The sequence below is a fragment of the Scatophagus argus genome, chromosome 6 (genome assembly GCF_020382885.2).
Source record: "Scatophagus argus isolate fScaArg1 chromosome 6, fScaArg1.pri, whole genome shotgun sequence".
NCBI classification, from domain to species: Eukaryota; Metazoa; Chordata; class Actinopteri; family Scatophagidae; genus Scatophagus; species Scatophagus argus.
Window position 1 is genome coordinate 16,665,942 of NC_058498.1, and position 17,860 is coordinate 16,683,801.

At 42.6% G+C, this 17,860-nt stretch overlaps 1 protein-coding gene across 9 annotated transcripts in view; it reads right to left on the reverse strand.

Moving 5' to 3' along the window:
* The window catches only part of unc13a (unc-13 homolog A (C. elegans)), a 43,806-nt gene extending 25,974 nt beyond the window's left edge, over window positions 1–17,832 (reverse strand). For 6 of the 9 annotated variants that reach the window (XM_046392001.1, XM_046392000.1, XM_046391998.1 and 3 more), the window contains exons 1-14: window positions 17,090–17,832; window positions 12,286–12,315; window positions 12,069–12,168; window positions 9,874–9,991; window positions 8,563–8,686; window positions 8,141–8,211; window positions 7,911–7,965; window positions 7,264–7,293; window positions 6,108–6,303; window positions 4,966–5,085; window positions 2,637–3,449; window positions 2,122–2,215; window positions 1,016–1,062; window positions 735–813 (exon numbers count right to left, since the gene is read on the reverse strand). In XM_046392001.1, coding sequence (XP_046247957.1) covers window positions 735–813; window positions 1,016–1,062; window positions 2,122–2,215; window positions 2,637–3,449; window positions 4,966–5,085; window positions 6,108–6,303; window positions 7,264–7,293; window positions 7,911–7,965; window positions 8,141–8,211; window positions 8,563–8,686; window positions 9,874–9,991; window positions 12,069–12,168; window positions 12,286–12,315; window positions 17,090–17,111 — 1,899 coding nt within the window. In that variant the 5' untranslated portion in view covers window positions 17,112–17,832. The remainder of the gene's footprint in view (window positions 1–734; window positions 814–1,015; window positions 1,063–2,121; window positions 2,216–2,636; window positions 3,450–4,965; window positions 5,086–6,107; window positions 6,304–7,263; window positions 7,294–7,910; window positions 7,966–8,140; window positions 8,212–8,562; window positions 8,687–9,873; window positions 9,992–12,068; window positions 12,169–12,285; window positions 12,316–17,089) is intronic. The other 3 variants (XM_046392006.1, XM_046392005.1, XM_046392002.1) reach the window with 1 other exon arrangement.
* Between the last annotated feature and the right edge of the window lie 28 nt (window positions 17,833–17,860).

The window sequence follows — 17,860 nt, forward strand, 5'->3', positions numbered from 1 at the left end:
CTCTCTGTTCAATGTAAAACTGTAGCCTTCTTCCATTAGCTTAGCTTAGCATAAAGAGGAGAAACAGCTAGCCTGGGTCTGTCTGAAGGTATTAAAATACACCTACCAGTACAACAAAATGTCAAATAATTCTATTCAGGTTTTCTTTAATTTGCTAAAACATGATACTAATGCAAACATAATGTGTATCTAGCCTCCTGTCATTTTAACAAAGATGGAAAATTAATAATGCCATCCAGGCTGTGTAATAGTACATGACTCTCTAAGTGACATGGATGAATGAATTATAGCTCTCTCCAGAGGATTTATATTCCTCACAGTCTTATTCCTAATGAGGTGGTGTCAGTTAGGCATGGGGACGATGGCAGAGAGGGATAATGAAGGGTCTGTTGTATGACAGCATCGCACGGACGTCCTTGTCAGTCAGAGGACACCTCTGATCTCGCCTGTGGCCCCTTAGCCCTGCAGCTCACCCTGTCAGACTGTAACAGCAGGGAAGTATTGTCTGTTAGCAGAGTGGATATAGTAGAGTTGGCTAAAAGGTTGAGATGAAGATGAGTAAAAGAAGGATAAATGACTAAAGAAAAGATGGATAAGGGAAAGAGAGCAGGATGAGAGAGGACTGCAGAGCAGGTCATGTAGATGAGAGCCTTGTCTGCTGAGTGATAGATGGACTGGGGAGATGTGAGACACTTAGTCAGGGGTAATATAAAGAGATTAGTGGGGAAACTCACCAGATCTCTGACCAGAGGCATAGCTTTCCTCTTCCTGAGGTCTGGCATGCTGTCAATGCTGTACAGAGCGCCACCCATCCTGGAGACAAAACAAGGCAAAATGCACAGAGCAGGATTCAACACCAGCTACTATTTCAGCTACAGTTGTTTACTAGACCCTGAACACGACGAATCAATTAGACAACAAATGCATTCAGACATTAAGGCCAATGGCTTGCCTTCCAGTTGGTAAGTTATAGATTTTCATTGACCGTAGTAGTAGCAGTGTCATGGTTACTTACCCTGCTGATAAAAGCAGAGAGGCAATGCCAACACTTTCTCCTCGGGCCTTAACAGAAAGAGAGAGATGAGATGAGAAAGAGAGGCAAGCAGGGTGCCATTAGAGCTGTAGCTGGAAAAATGTGGGAAGCATATCATAATAGTCTCTATATAGCACTTTTGTATTGTTCTTTATACTAAAAATAATAGAATTTCTCTAGCAGCTGTTGCCACAATGATTGCAAATGTTCCCCTGAGTTGACAAATGAATAATACAACAGTGGTGCTAGTAGGAGATAGAAAGAAAAAGAGGGCTATTAGGACAGTGCTATAGCTGAGTTGTGTCTTTCTGATTGAGTGCTGTCATTATTGACATTATAAGCTTCTCCATGTTTGAGAATCATAGTAAAAGTTGATTACAGCCAGATGGCCACCTGTGTAATCATTCATCTGATTCTATCTGCTCTATTACTGAAAGACATGTTCTTTGTCTGCCTGCCTGTTCAAAGAGGGACACACAGCACTGGTGCTCACGTCACACTTGCGCACAGAAATAGTTACTGATTGGTATAAACGGCAGGCTTTGAAAATGAAATGTCGCAGCCTCACAGCAGTTTCCTATGCGTTGCTTGGCTCCCCATAGATATCTATGAGCTGTGCAGGACACACACACACGGTATAAATTACACTGGTTAACGCACCACTGGCCACACCCACCTGAGTGTCTGCTCCTGCCATGGGTAATCAGAATGGACTACATGCAAATCACTACGAGGATGGCAAACAACTGAAAAGAAAATAATGAAATGGCAAAACAGTACAAGGGATAAACAGAAACTATAAAATAAACACAAGGCAATATAATCCAGAGCAACTAATAACTGGGAACAATGGTGGACCAGTCAACAAAAACTGGAAAAAAAAAAACACAGTAACAGTAGCACATGCAGGGACTGATGTCAGTGAGCTCAAATACTAGACATGAATTAAAGCAAAGAACAACAGAAATGACATATTAAACACTCTTATGAGCTCAGGCATTCACCTGGAATAAAAACACTTTGCACTAATGCACACCTACGTGCACAAAGGCACACTAAAAACACACTCATACACACAAAGGCTGTACCTCTTGCAGCTGCAGTCGTACTCTGCTGAAAAGTCGAAGCCAGTTGGCTTTGGCTCTGGCAGGACCAGGTTCCATGATTTCCCTCTTTGGGAAGCTAAAAGTATGATTGAAGAAAGAACAGCACTTTGAAAAAAAAACACTCATGTACTGTATGTGCTACCATGTGCTCTGTCAGTTAAAATAGTGAATGTAATGTAATCATGGAGATAACTAGCGTTGCTTCAAACTCATTGACGGTACAAACCAATGATTTTGTTTATTTTACTTGACACAAGGAGCACGACACAGCCTGTGAAAGTGGCTTTCTAAAGTGTGAGAAAATTTTTATGTATCCCTACCCCTTCCCTAGAGACTGTTTTCTGTGTTCTTCTTTTGAATAGCTGACTGTATGAGCCTCATGAACGAACTGCCAGATGAATGCCTTTGTGCCAAAATGTGGCTAATGTGGTGTTGACAGTGTGTGAAAGCATACTTTTCGTTTATGAAAATGCTGAAAGTGTACAAACGGTGTTCACCTTGGAACAGGCGGCTCCTCTGTTTTCTCTTCAGGAGCTGGAGGGACGCTCTCTGTTGTGAGAGGCTGCTCAGGGGGTTGAGGTTCCTCCAGCAGCACCTCAGACTTTGACTCAGGCTTCTGGGGCTCAGTATCTGGAGCTGGGACCTGTGATGTAGTATTGGGGGTGGGTGTAGTGGTAGTAGACAGAGTTGGTTGGGCGGGTGCAAAAGGAGGCTTGATGGATTCTGCACCGTAAGGGGTCATTTTGTCCCCCTGTGTGATTGGAGGCAGACCGGGAGCTGTGCTTGGGGGCTGGAGCTGATCTGGGGCTGACTGTTGCTGATGCAACGACGTCTGCTTCTCCAGTGGTGGCCTGGTGGAGGACACACCATCAGAGGGTGGCATGAGGGTGGGGGCAGTGCTTGTGGGTGTAGGGGTGTATGGCGGCTCCTGGTCTTCGCTGAGTGTGCCGTCAAGTGGATACATATCTTCATCTTCCTCATATGGCATCTCCTCCTCATCTTCATAACGGTACTCTCCATCCTCGCCGTACATGTCACCCTCCTCTTCAGCATACAGCGCCCCCTCTTCTCCTCCATCTTTGAGGTAGCCTCCTTCGTCACTGTAAGCGCCTTGGGGGTCCTCACCATCCCAGCCAGGGGAATCCTCTTTGCCGTAGCTGACGGAGGAGTGGCAGGAGTGGTAGGAGTCATTTTCATCGTAGAACTCCGAACCTCGCAAGCTCTCGCCATCCTCGGGAACAAACTCCTCACTGAGCTGAGAGCTGCCTCGACTCAACTCGCCTGATGAAGCGTATCGACTGTCTGTAGGACTGAAAGGAAGGGAGAGATTTATAGACACCTGTTACATAAACATGTCCACACAGGTCTGAAGGTAAACTAGAGGAGCTCCCACACTTACACAAGAAGGAGTTTGTCACAGTGACACTTAGGGAACTTGTTGGGGCCAGGGAGGGAGACAGCTAACCATTAGGAGAAGAGGACTTTAAACCAAACCAAAACTCAGATCAGGGGGGTTTAAGCTAGTAGTGCATCTATGTAACTGCAAGGGGAATCATTACTATGGATACCAGTTCACACGCAAATTAACACAGAAACGCACACCATAGAAAAAGATATAAGTAGACCTATTTAAATGAACGAGAGCGAACCTGGAGAGGTCGAGGGTAATTTATTAGCCTGGCAGAACAAAAACAGTCCCCTTTTGCAGGTAAATAAGTGAATAAAATTTATTCACAATGATGAATGAGGCTGTTAGACACCGAGACAGACCACGAGTCAGAGAGAGATTTATGACACATGCAAAAACAATTTTTTACACACACACACTGACACCCACTCACACTTTATTGTTTCGTCCCTATTGATTACAGTCATGTTGGTTCAGTAACGCATGGTGCAGAAAAGTAGAGAACTGTATTTCGGCTTTGGGCTGTGAGCCAGACAGAACACACAAGTGCAGGTGAATGGACACATACACAGTCAGTCACAACACCCCTGTTCTTTTCTATTCATCATCTACCTGGCTATCTCATCTGACACAAAGACTGAAACAAACAGTGACAAATGCTTTCATAAGGTGTGAGTCTAAATACATGTCTGCCTTCTTTCTTTTGCAAAAAGAATAAAAAAAAACATGGAGAAGCTAAGATAAAAATGAAAGTAATCTGTCTTGACCTCTCTTCTAGGGTCTCATTATTGGGCTGAGGGCCTTCTGCTGTCTTGTAAGTGGAAATTAAATGTGTATAATTACCGAGAAGAACGGGACACCCAGAGTAAGACAGGGCTCCTCTTAAAGTCTCACATACAGGATGAGGCTGTAATAACAGGCTGTCGCCACAACAGATTCTCACATGCTCACTAACACACACACACACACAGACACACACACACACACACACACACACATTCACACAGGCGCTTCCACAACCAACAATTATCCACTCTGTCTCGGACTGTTACAAAAAAATGGACACACACGCATCCTGTCAATCACTTGCCCACATAATCACATACATCACATACATAAACAGAAAACTGCGCAGAACTTACAAGAGTTTAACAATGGTGAAGATGAGCATGATCATTTGTGATACTGATTTGTGACTCTTCACCAGGAACACAGTAAATATAGATGCAGGACCAGTAGTTTCTATAAAAAGTATAGAATATACATATACAGAGATAGGGTAAGAGCGCATGCATGCAAGCACAGCGAGCGAGGAGGACGGGACAAGTCCACCACTGACGTCACAGCGAGACGGAGTCACAGGCCGGAGCAGGTGAAGGAAGAGGAGGAGGAGTTGCAGAGGAGGTACAGAGACCCACCTATCGGACAGTGAATGCCTACTGTCTAGAGAATACTGACGACTGGTGCGCCGGCTCGACCCTGAGCCTGAGTCGATATCACTGCGCCCGTTGGTGGCCGAGTCTAAACTATCATAGCGTCTGGTAAGAGGAGCAGGGAGGGAGGTAGGGAGGAGGGGAGAAGTGGGAGAGGAGCATCAGTAGAGCTCAGTGCAAATCTTTCAATGAAAGCTCTAACCAAACTGAGCATCTGCACTGTCCGGTTAAAGGATGGGTTCACAGTTTTTCAAGCCTTTCAAACCTTAAAACAACAGTCGGGTGTTTGTGTGAACATTGAGGCATGTTTGGCTTGCTTCATTTCTTCTCTTCAATAAAAGATTTCTTCATATTGTGCTCACAGTGTAAGTGATTTGTGTCTACATCCACAGAGACTAAGACTAACTGGAATATATCCAACTTGATTTTGTCCCCCATCACTTAAATGGGAAGTGCAAAGGAGGGGATCTCTTAATGGCCGCTTTGAGAGGGAGCATTTATTTCATCCATCTAAATGTGACCAAATTAAAAGGACAAACTTCATGCTTCAGCATTTCTGAGCAATGCATGAGTTTTGATGTCCAAAAGTGTTCAGAAATGTTGTCATATCCAGCAGTTCATTTATTTTCTGTACATCAAGTTAGCGCAGAAGAAATCACATGGGGTTCCTGATGCACATATATGTACAGGCGCGCACACACACACACACAAAAGATAACCACAAGTGCCCACTTCATACGTGACCTGTATACAAGAACTGCGTGCCCCAGAATGCTTGTATACACTGAGGCCAGGGTTATTCTCTAGAGGAGGAGAGCACAATGGGAAACCGTGTTACCATGTACAATACAGTGGAACAAAACAAGGCTGCAGGGGCTGAGTTGTCTCAGGGCTAAATGCTAAATTCCAAATGGAGTCTTCACTAAGGAATGTTTGTTTACGATTGGAAGGGTCCTATTACATTTAACAGTTCCTGTCTGTGGGTGTTTTTCTCTTCCTGTCTCACCAAAACAAAGCCTTTCTCCCTGTTGCTGATACATTCTCACAGCCTGTCAGGGTAATCTTATGAAAAAGGAAACCAATTGGTGTCAGTTGCAGCTACCAGGTGGCTTTAGGGTGCTTGATACCTCATGGCTCTGTGGTCGTAATCCAGCTCATGGATTTCGTCGTTGTACGAGTGTCTGTAGTGCTGGTGTCTCATGGGATATTGGTGCATGGAAGCGTTGGGTTGGGAGGTCGTGTAGAAGGGAGGCGGGATGCTGTTACTGGTCTCACTGCGGTAGTCGCTGTCCCTGTCGTCCACGGCGCTGTCTGGATCCTCGTCTGTTTGCACAAACACAACAGGAGATGCAACAGTGAGGAGGTGAGACAAGAAAAGGAAATTTAGTTTAAAATGCTTTTCATGTTTTAACCAATGAAGTTTTGATTTCGGACAGTTTGTATAAAACCAGACAGAGTTTGAATCACTGAACAAATGCTAAACTGACTTTCAACTACATTGCAATGAAGAGACCAAAGATGTAAGTTTTGTTTCAGAGGTGGGGACACAGTGACAAAAAAAATGGATTTTTCTTTTTAAAAAATATATGCATTTGTTGGTTGTGTTTTTAGTAATGACAATAGTAATGACAGGATAACAAAACCGTGAAAATGCTATGTAAACCTAAAAATATTTTTTTATTTCTTTTATGGATATCTGATGCTTTCTGATGGATAGTTGTTGTGTGTTTTACTACAAATAACATGGTCTCCTTACTATCTTATCTAATGCCCACTTCAAACATCTTTTTAGGAGATTATTAAGTGCATTACATAATGTCTGCACATAGCCCACAGGTAGTGTCTGCAAGTATTCATATCAGACTGCCATCATACACAACCACCTCCAGCAATAAGATAAAATATAGCCTCAAAAACTCAGGCCAAAAAAGTTTGTATTGCACTTTATGCACCAGTCACTGCTTCTAATTGAGCTTGTTTCTTTGAGTGCATGATAACTGTGGAAAAAAACTGTATGTTTTCTCAGCATACACCATGGAATTCGTTTTACTGTAACTTTATTAACAGTTTGACTTTCAATTGATCAGGAGAAAACACATATGGGCTGAAAGGAAGTTCAGGCAGGATGTGTGGTGAAAAAAACATCTATTTTTGTGGCAGCTAATGGTCTCTGAGGAAAACTACACAAGGAGATCATTACATTAAGTCAGTCATGGACAATAAATACAGAGTTACTCCAAGTCATTAGCAGCATGAAAGAACAAGGGCATGAAAGAAACTTACTTTGCTGATCTCCCCACAGACTCCAATTACCTGCAAGGATATAAAGGATTGGAAAAACCAAATTAGGTTTGGGCCACAAATTAAACACATCAGCAGTATATAAAGCCAGTTAAACAAACATAAAGAGATTTGCAGCCCTGAGAAAAAAAAAAATTAAGATATAAATATGCGTGCAGTGTGTTCATCAGTGTGTATGTACATGTGTGCAAATAAGGACAAGGATAAGGTCTTTGAAGAGGCTAGGATCAGAATCAGCTTTTGTGCAAATGCTGCTGGCCTTGGTGCTGCTAAGTAAAGAAGAACAGAAAATACACACATGCTGGTATCATCTCTGCGTGCACACACACACACACACACACAAGCAGCATACCAGTAACCAAGCCCTCTGACCACAGATTTATACTATACACACTTGTCCACCTGCTCCCTGTGTCATCGTCATTTGACAGACTGACAGACAGACAGTCAGGCAGACAGGGTGGTGTGTGTCTGACAACCCAGCGTATGTCACTTCACATTCTTCACACTTATAAGTCATTCCAGTGTTCTGTCAGGCTTGCATGCATGATTCATCACATCAGCTCCCCTTCCTCCGTCCCCTGCTGGGGGAGGAGGATGTGGACGTAGAGGCGGCGCTTGATACTCACAGCACTGTGTGGATGGAGCATGGAGTGGGCGTTCCTGTTCTTCTTGATAAGCATACTGAGGAGAAAAAAAACCCACATCTCAGAAGATAATATCCAACACTGTCTTCTTTTGTTAATAATACTGAGTGTGGCAATTCTGCTGTTATGAAAGAAGATATTATCAAGAGGAAAGAAATAAACAGATGAGGAATTTGTGACAGATGGTACACAGAGAGTGATTTGGCTCTTACATCTTGATCTCTCATGGCATTTAGTTGTTCAAGTTTCTTGGCCCAGTATCTGGCCTCTTCCTCTGGAATGTCTGCAGCAGACAACAAAAGCACTCGACATCTTTAGCTTCACAGCACATCAGGTAACTCATGTTGCGTCGTTTTGCCAAAGACGTGGACAAGAAAGAACTTGTCTTGAAAGTCGCAACATTGAAAGCAGTCTTAGCGCAGCATTAAGAGTAAATGAAGTAGAGTTAGCATTACTAGATATGGTACCAACAGCAATAATGATAGTCTGACAGCTGCTGTATGTAACAGTACTAGTACTAAATGCTAGCTACTGTAGAAATTGTATTTTCCTGTTTTTTACACGTTATTTCAGAATATGCAGTACAAAAAGAAGCACCAGATGGAATAAATACGACTATGCTGAAAAGTCGAACCTAGTGGTAATTCAAATCGGGTGTCGAGCAGCAGCCGGTGAAAGGTCGGGTCTTTCGTTCCACAGATTTCGTTCTCAGCCATGATCGCATTGGAGTCCAGGGTCAGCCACTGGCCTGGACCCTCCTGGAAAACGCAGAGGAAGACGGGCAGAGACTGACTACAACAATATTTACTGCATGATGAATAAGCTTTACATGTGCTTGAAGACCATCTTTGTTCTGAATCTCTCTCCATATCTTACCTGGTCAACAGTGTAGAGTAAAGTGTAAAGTGTGATGTAAAGTAATGAAGTGAAATGGAAATTCACTCTGATTAGCAGGTCATCATTAGCTTTGACAAGAGGGCAAATATCTTAATTGCCTCACTGTGATGACAAGACTCCCAGAAGTCACTGTGCTTGTTTGAAGCACATGAAACCTTCTCATGAGACAACTTGTCATTTTTACATTTCTGATACAATTAATGATTTTTTAGAATTGCTATATTTCTGTACTTCTGTACTGATTCCCTCTTCTTCCCGTATTTGCACTGAGCTAATCGCCTCCTGGCTGTGGCTTCATACTTGACCCATTTTCTCATCTAACTTTTGGCAACATAGCCAGTAAGTATATTTCTCAAAATGCTGAACTATTCCTTTAAATAAAAAAGACAGCGTCCTGTACCTAACAGAACACTATCACCACTGAGAACCATCAGCCTGCAGCCAAAAAAAATATTTACCGACAGTACCTGGCAGAAATCTGACAAAAACCCGCTCGCTGCATCGTCTTGAAGTAACAAAATGTGTCCACTACGTCATCTTAGTATCTCATTTAACCAAATGGCTTATTTAAAGAAATCCAAGTCCTTGTCACAAAAATAACAAGCCTGATAGTGAAATTCATTATTGATTATGCCAGTTATGGTATATTTACAAAAGCATCAGTAGATGTGTTATATTATGCAGCAGGACTATAAATAAATGAAAACATCATGCAGTGGGAAATTTCTATCAACAAATATTGAAACATTAAAAACAAATCTGTAGCACTTGTTGACTAAACTAAACACTTTGAAAACAAAATGGAGCCCGTGCAGTGTTAAGCCTACTAAAATATTACTTCCCCTCTGTCACCCATTAAAGTCTCCATCACCATCAAGTGATGTCCATCAATCTCATGCTGTTTTATTTCATATTGTGCACTTACTCACTGTTTGTATATTTTTCATATATGCACACAAAACAGCTATTGATCAGCACATAGCTGACAGTAAGCAGCCACATATTTAAAAATGTGTGAAAAAGAGAGGGAGGGAGGGGGGTGGTGTACCTCATTGGACTGCCGTATACTGCGCAGAGGGATCCATAAGGTGCCCACCATGGTGTCCCAGATCAGACCTTTATTCCATACCTCCACTGTCAGGCCCAGATCCAGGCGGTTTATTTCGCTGGACGTCGCGGATTAAGAAAAATAGAAATGGGTTAAGAAAAAGCTGTGGAAAGAGAGCGAAATAGTACAGAAAGAGCTGAGTGGAGGAAAGGCTGCATGTAGACACCTCACTGCACAAGGGGATTTCAACAGAAATACAGTCTGTGCCATCAGGAGCTGAGCTTAAATCTGGTGATGGATATGCACTGTGATTCAATCTGCTAAGGGAAATGAGTCATTCAGCACCAAGATGGAAAGAGCAGGTGATTGTCAAATAGGCTGCCGGCAGGATATACGTACAAGAGAGGGAGCACAGATAGGACAACGGCAGAGGCCATCAATATTTCTGTATGACAAACAAAAATGAACTCTATGCCTCCTTTTTCCAACAAGCAAGACTCATACACAGTCCATATAGCTGGTCTGGAGTAGCTACGACGTGGAAAGTGATTACAAATCTGAGTGGCAGATTATCAGCTCAGTAAGCATCTCTTATTGTCTAACAGTTCCCCTTCTCAAGCCTACTGGCTGTCTGTCTTAAGTGAATCAAAACATAATAATAACAGCTTTGATATGAAAAGGCATCTTTCTGTTTCCTTGGGGGCTGAGGGAGTATTCTGGCAAACACAAAAGGGAGAAAAAGTAGAAGGACATCTAAAGAGAACGCGAAGGCAGGATGTGCTGGGTTTTTTCTCTGGTTTGGTTTAAAGATAAAGCTATAGTAGATTAAACATAACAACGGTGAAATGGTAAGTCTTTTTCATCATTTGTGCTTGCCATTTTATTTTTCTTAATAAGTCAGCTTTGTGGAGTTATGAATTGTAATGAATCCTGAAGAATCCCTCTACGCTGGGTGTAGGAACTCTGCTGGAGCAACTCAAATAGCACAGGTGTTATGTTATCCGTCACTCTTCAAAAGGAGAGAGACAGCGAGGAAGCAAGAGGAAGAGAGCAAAAATAACTCCTTCTAGACGATTTAAATGCCACAGCTGACCCTGCTGTCCTGTGTGTGCTGAAGAACTGAGCCTTGGAGGTGACATCTCTGTTTGTGTCAATTAACAGTATTCGTTCCGTATTTATTTGATAACCATTTACGGACTGGCCCCTCCATCTGATGTTCACACTAAATATACAACCATAACTGCAAAAGTAAATAGATTACACTTTTGAAATGCTTTGAATTAGTCAAAGTTTAAATACTTGAAATTTCTTGCATGAAAGTCTATTTAATAATACCTCCCCTCTTTAAGAGTGAAAAGATATGTTTTATCCATAAAGCTACTGTGCCAGTAGAGCCAGAAGAAAAGCAAGTAGAGTTGAATACTAAAAGAGTACACTGATTTAGCAGTGCATCACTGTAACACTGTCACATGGAAGGTTTTACAGAAACAATCAAAATTGATGCAGCAGAACCAGGTGTTTATTAACCAAGTATTTTTCTTCTTTGTCAAAACTTGGCACCTGCATTACCCACAAAGCACCTCAACTGCAAACACAGATTTGGTGTTGCACTAGTAGTGGCTAGTGTAGCCTCAGGCCACTAGCCACAGAGAGACATGGGAGGGGCTACTGAGGTCTGGTACGCTCTTTTCTTGTCAGTTCAACACCCTCGAGATTTTCTTTAAACTTGTAGTCTTCAGCCCAAAATAACTTTGACTTATGTGACATCACTTGAGGCAGTTCATTAAATTAAAAACCCAGCTCGCCCTGGGCACACAAAAGGTTTTACACAATGTGTTTGGCACAAGCACTTTCTAAGTCCTGTAAACAGAATTAAATGTATTAAGTTAGTTCCCCCAAAACTCATGGCTCAACTGACACTTCCATTTGATTTATCTATTGGCTCCTTTCAATCGAAATTTTCCCTGCATGTGTACTGTTGTTTGCCTGTGGTCATTTCTCCTCCTGGTTACTTTCAATGGGACATATGGAATGGGAAGCAATTGTCTGGAAAAGCCCTCTAACCCACAATGACAACTTTGTGGGTCCAAGGGACAGTGAAGCGACAATGCTCTTTAAAGGAGAAGGCAGTAAGAGGAAAGAATGAGAAAGGAGCAACACTATATAAGACATGAGAGAGGGCAAGAAGCACTCACAACATGAAATCCTGCTCCCAGCATGGCTGACTGCCACGCACGGCGATGGTTGTGCTCTTAACATTCTGCACTTTAAGGGTCACGTATGTGTTGAATTTTTCTGCAATAAGTAAAATACAAATATCACAAGTCATTCTACTGTGCATGTGTGTTGAAATGAAACAACCTGATTCAGTAAAAAATGGATGTTATCCACAGGTCACAGGTCATAGCTCACCTTGGGGTCCATCAAGCTTGGCTTTCTTCACTGCAAACAAATGAAAAAAACAAAAAAATGAACAGAAATTAGTCCAACCATGAACAAAGTGAGCTAAAACAAAACATTTCCAAACCTGCAAACAGGACACTTTTCATGCTGCAAGTTCAGCAAATCCACAAAGGGGTTTTTTGTCTCCTCTTTTGGTCCAGGTAGGCCTCTGCCTGTAGCCCATGTGCATGAAAGATTGGTTGCTGGTGATTGACATGAGCTTGGCATTTTAGAGAGAACAGGATGAAAGGGAGGAGGGAGTCCTGCTCTTTTAAGCCTAAGACTCTCTGTCCTCTTTGGGCAGAATGCCACGATCTCAATATGAAAGACTGCATCTGTTCAGCGGGATGTCAGGACCTCTGAGTCACAGGGTCAGAAGGACAGTTTGTGCAGGTAATGCCAGTTAGGAGAGCGGCCACATGTGTTGTTGTCTGAATGATGTGTGTGTATCTATACCTGCATGGTGGACCACAGGGGGTGGTGGATAAGAGACGGCGCAGTGTTGCTTTTTGTTGGACACAATAGACGAGGCTCTGCTCAGGGGCTCCTACCAGCTCCTCCACACAGGGCCCTCTGAAGGTACCAGACTGACTTTTAAAACCAGTGACGTCAAAAGCCTTTTCATTATTCATTCAATCCAGCACCCTGTCGATGCCCAGCATCTCTATATTAAGCAGTGAGGTATTAATATTCAGAGCAATCCCTGCTGAATGCTTCTTTTCACTCATGTTACTTTTAAAGAAAGAAATACATGGAGTAATGTAAAATCAATCTAAATGGACCTCAGCAACAAACAAAGAAGGATGACTTTATAATGCATGACCTACGGTCCAACTCTGCAATATAGAGAACTACATGTGATTAAATCAAGAGAGTAATAAGAGTGATGCTAACAAAGAAACACATTCTGAGTCAGTTTCTTAGTCAGTGACAGCAGAGCAAGCATGATAATCATTATGTACAAATTGGCTTCTAAAAATAGCATCACTCCAGCAAACCCTTGGGATAAAATATCAGTCTGATTCATGAGGCAGGTGATGGAGTAAGTGGTCTGGTCGAGCTTCTCTGCTTCTTAGACAGCTTCAAAGTAAATTCCCCTTCCTGATATTTTAGCTGCTTAATTCTGACGAGGCAGTCACGCCTAAATGGAAAGCAAAGTCCCTTTCCATGGAAGCACTGAGTATACAATTGACAAAGAGATGTTCAAATTAGCCATTTCTTTGTTTCAGATGGACAGGAAATGACAGCTGCACTGTCCTCTTCACACCATCAGCCCAGTCAACAGTCCTCACTCCCCCTCTCACTCAATCACCCGCTCCTACAAGCTCCCCCTGCCATGTGGCGAGCATGCACGTGTGCTCCCTTTCTATCTCTTTCTCTCGTGCTCCATTAATCTCTCTGTGCAGCCGGATGCGGGCAGAGCAAGCTGCATCCCCAACACTAAAAATAACCACTTCAGTGTGACAGGGGTGGGGGGTGCCGGAAGGGGGTGTGTGAGTATGAGGATGGGGGTGGAGGGTACTTACAGCTCACAGGCATAAGACTTAACTGCAGTTGCAGTTATAACAAGTAGGAGGGAGTGAAGGGGAGTAGGTGAAAAAAAGAGTCTTTATTATCTGCAAACGCTCAACAGAAAATATTGAGTATCTGCCACGAAAATTACAGAATCTCATTTTCTCTTTCTTTTCTTGGGAAGATTGGACAAATACCTTCATTCACGCCCTGGTTTAGAGGAGCTAAAGGGACTTTTTATTTCCTGAGGTTTTCCAATCAAAAGCTTTCAAAAAGCCCACAGTTCAGAGCAATTATAATGACAGCAGGAAGAACAATATAAACCTGCCTTGAAGAAACATTTAAAAATTATGACAAGAAAGACTCAAGTGCGCAATTAAGTGAAAAACAGTTACGAAAATTGAGAGGTCATTACAGTATGTGGCTGTGTATTCACCCACTCGCTGCCACATAAAATTTAGACACACACCTGCAGTATACATTTGGGAATATAGCATTCATGGCGATTAGAGTAAGACACAAGAGGAGTCACTGAAGACTGAATACCTAGTTCACACAGATTAGCTGAAACATGCAAGAAAGATTAGAAACTGAAAATGTAAATATGCAATATGAGAACAGTGCAGACTTACAGTACAGTATATACTGACGGATACAAAGGCCATATATAATAGTATATGTAATCTTGTAATCTTATATGTAATCTGTAGAATATAAATGCAATGATTCTATTTACTTTGCTGTATATATTTCCTCTAAAACACAACTGATCTTATTTCCAGACTCCCAGTAACCCTAATCATTATTACGGTTATGCAGCAGGTTTTTGAAATGGTAATAAGACGCAGGCCAAAGATATCTTAGCGCTAAATTATATTCATTTCTAATGTTGGACTTTCTGGCTTCTTTTTTCAAAAAAATCTCCTCTAATGACGTGAATACATATGTAAATAGTTTTAAATAGATGCTTGAAAGGTGCCTCAGTGAAAGAAGGTGACACTAATGAGGATGTCTCTCATGGCTCACTCGTATAAAGTTAGAATGCGTGAATTGGCACCTCACCACAGGGGGTGACAAGCAGAGGATGGATGCCGGATCTGAATAAGCTTATTCAGCTTCTGTGGCACAGGCTATCATTTCAAATGCTACACCTGACATCACAAGACACTGAAGTAGAGTATGCACACATCTCTGAGCAGGCAATGTCACATAGCTGCTACAGCAACTGTTTACCAGCCCAGCTCAAGTTACCACATCTTTATTTCTTCTTGTGAAAAAATATCAAATCAATATAAATCTAGCTGCAGGCTCACAACAAGGATCCAGAAACTAATGAGAAAATGCCAGCAGAGACGTAAAATAGCACTGGAGTTGTATGCCAATAAAGCTTTAGGCCATAAAGGGACCACCGACTAGTCTGAATGCCAGTCTTGACATCTGTGCCATCGGCTCTAGCACCTGTATCAACAATATATCAGCTTCATCATAAACACTGCAGGCCTGCTCAGTCCTCTCTGAAGAAGAAGAGGCTTGAGGAAATCACATTTCCGTCTTTCCTTCACTGCCCCCCAATGAATCAGAAACCATATTTATCAAATGAGTCAGAGTAAGACATGAGCTCTGGCCATAAGAGTGTATGTTACAAAATTTGCCTCTGATCACAGTCCAAGTCCAAAAGGGGCAGAATCCCATTGTTCTGTGCCATTTTTGTTAAAAAGAATATTATTTTTCTTATGCCATAACTCAAATTGCAGTGAGCTGAAATGAATTAGGTCCCCTAACTGGAAGTGATGGTTAAATGAGCCCATTGGCCCAATGGTGGTGCAGTAAATAAGGTGCAAAAAAGCACATTTGGAAATACGCCAATTTGGGGCTTTAATATCAGCCCATTGAGCTGCTTCCTTCTGTTGAACGCAAACAGGCTTGACATTCATCTGTATGTTTAGGAGTTATGAAGGAGCTGTTACTGATTGTCACAACTTGGGAAACTCATTCCTGTTCACTGAGGATTTAAGAGAGCTGTCGATGGCACATGAATTTCATTTTAATGTTCTGAGTGTCAAAAACACAAGGAGAACCTATTGCTAAGAGGCAGTGCAAAAAACAAAAAAAACAAAAAAATGGATGCCACATGATTCCAAAGACAGGATTTCCATGTGTTGAATGGTTTTACCTTTTGGTTGCCAATATGTGATCTGGAGGTGACCAGATATTACTGAAAAGGTTACAGGAAATCCCCCATGACGATGGTATTTCATTCCCATGATATTTGCACAATCCTCTCAGCGTCTTTCCTCTTGCACAGTGAAACTGAAACTTCGTTCTTTGCATTGAACCCATCCCTGACAAGCAGTGGGCAGCTGGTGACAGACTGGTGACAACACCATAGGCTTATTCGAAGAAAACGACACCATCAGTAAAGTGCCAAAGTACACCATCAGTAACTGAAGGAAGATACAGTGTGATGACTGCAGGCCTTACGGAGCTACAGTAGAAAACCAGTTTGGGCACCACTGGGAGTCCTGAATAATTCAAAGACAGCACAGGTTGTTATTACACCGCTCAATCAATAGGAGAAATATAATTAAAGAATGCTGCGACCAATCACCGATCACGTGGCTTGAAGAAACATCCTACAGTAAAGAAACCCGTTAGGCTCCTGCACACGCCTATTTTTTTTGGCTCCGCGCTATTACACAAGGAAACTGACATGCACTTGTTTGATTTACAATCAAATAATAATATCGGCTTTTTAACAAGAAACATAAAAAAACACCCCACGCTTCTGATACACAGGCACAAACCGAGAGTGGATTACATCTTGTTTTACTATGTTTGACAGCGCCTGCCAGAAAGCATACACCTACTCCATAGATCGATCCGGTTGTAGCAATGCCAGGTCTTGTCAAACCAAACCGGGTTGTCATCCGAGACAGTAGGAGTGAATTATTTCAGGGCTAATAACAGCCAGGAGACAGATTAGAAATATGCAAAATCGCCAAAAGTGCTCCAAAAGTACTCGCCTTATCAATGGGATTTGCATTGAATTGCCAATTAAGAGCGCACCAAATTTTAACACATCCAAGTGCAACATGTCCATTCCAGACAATACTGATAGATGGATCGCTATCCTCACAGGTGAATCCACAGAAAGGTGTAAAGATTAGACGTGGAGACCTTAAAGCCGCTCACACTACAGCAGGTCGAGGATACGGACAGCAAGTCGTGCCAAGACGTGGATTAGTAGTTGATTTTCTCTTACCTCCAACACACAGCAATGACATTTCTTATATGCGGCTTTAGCACAGGGTCCAGCTTCTTGACCAGCTTCCGAAATTGAGCTAATCTGTGCAATATGCAGCCTGGGAGTGAATCGATGGGGCTGGAGATGGAGAAACCTGCCGTCGCCAGCAGAGGAGAGGCCTGGCAGGGGTTCGTTACGCTTGACAGAAGAAAAAAAAAAAATCTTCACACTTCGCGAGTGAACGCCAGCGCCGCAATCCTCTGCACTTTTTTTGTTTTTTTAATGGCGTGTCTGTCTAAATTTGAGACTCTTCTCGCCTCCCCGCCCTCTCTCAGCTCTCCGCTGCCCAACACACAGCCATCTTGTTCAGCTTCAGCACCACCGCGGCTGGGGACAGCTTCTGGCAGTGACGTCAGAGCGGCGGCGGTGTGTGTGTGTGTGTGGGGGGGGGGGGTTGTGGAGGGGCGGAGATGCTGAAACACCTGATTATTAGCCACTCCCTCCATATTTTAACACACGTTTCTCCAAAATGTCCTGAGAGATCCTCAGTTGGTATCCTCAGATTATCAACATGAAGGTATTCAGTGAACAATATGCTGATAATTGATCGATTCTGTGAATACTACACCGCCCTGCTGCGAGGGGAGCCCCAGTGGAGTGTCTGGGTAATAGTTACTTAGCTGTGGGTCAGTTAAAAGATTTTCATCTTCACATATACTGACAGCGAGACTGGCAGTTATAAAGTAAGTTGTGGAGCCTATCTATATCTAGAGAAGGCCATCAGCTCCC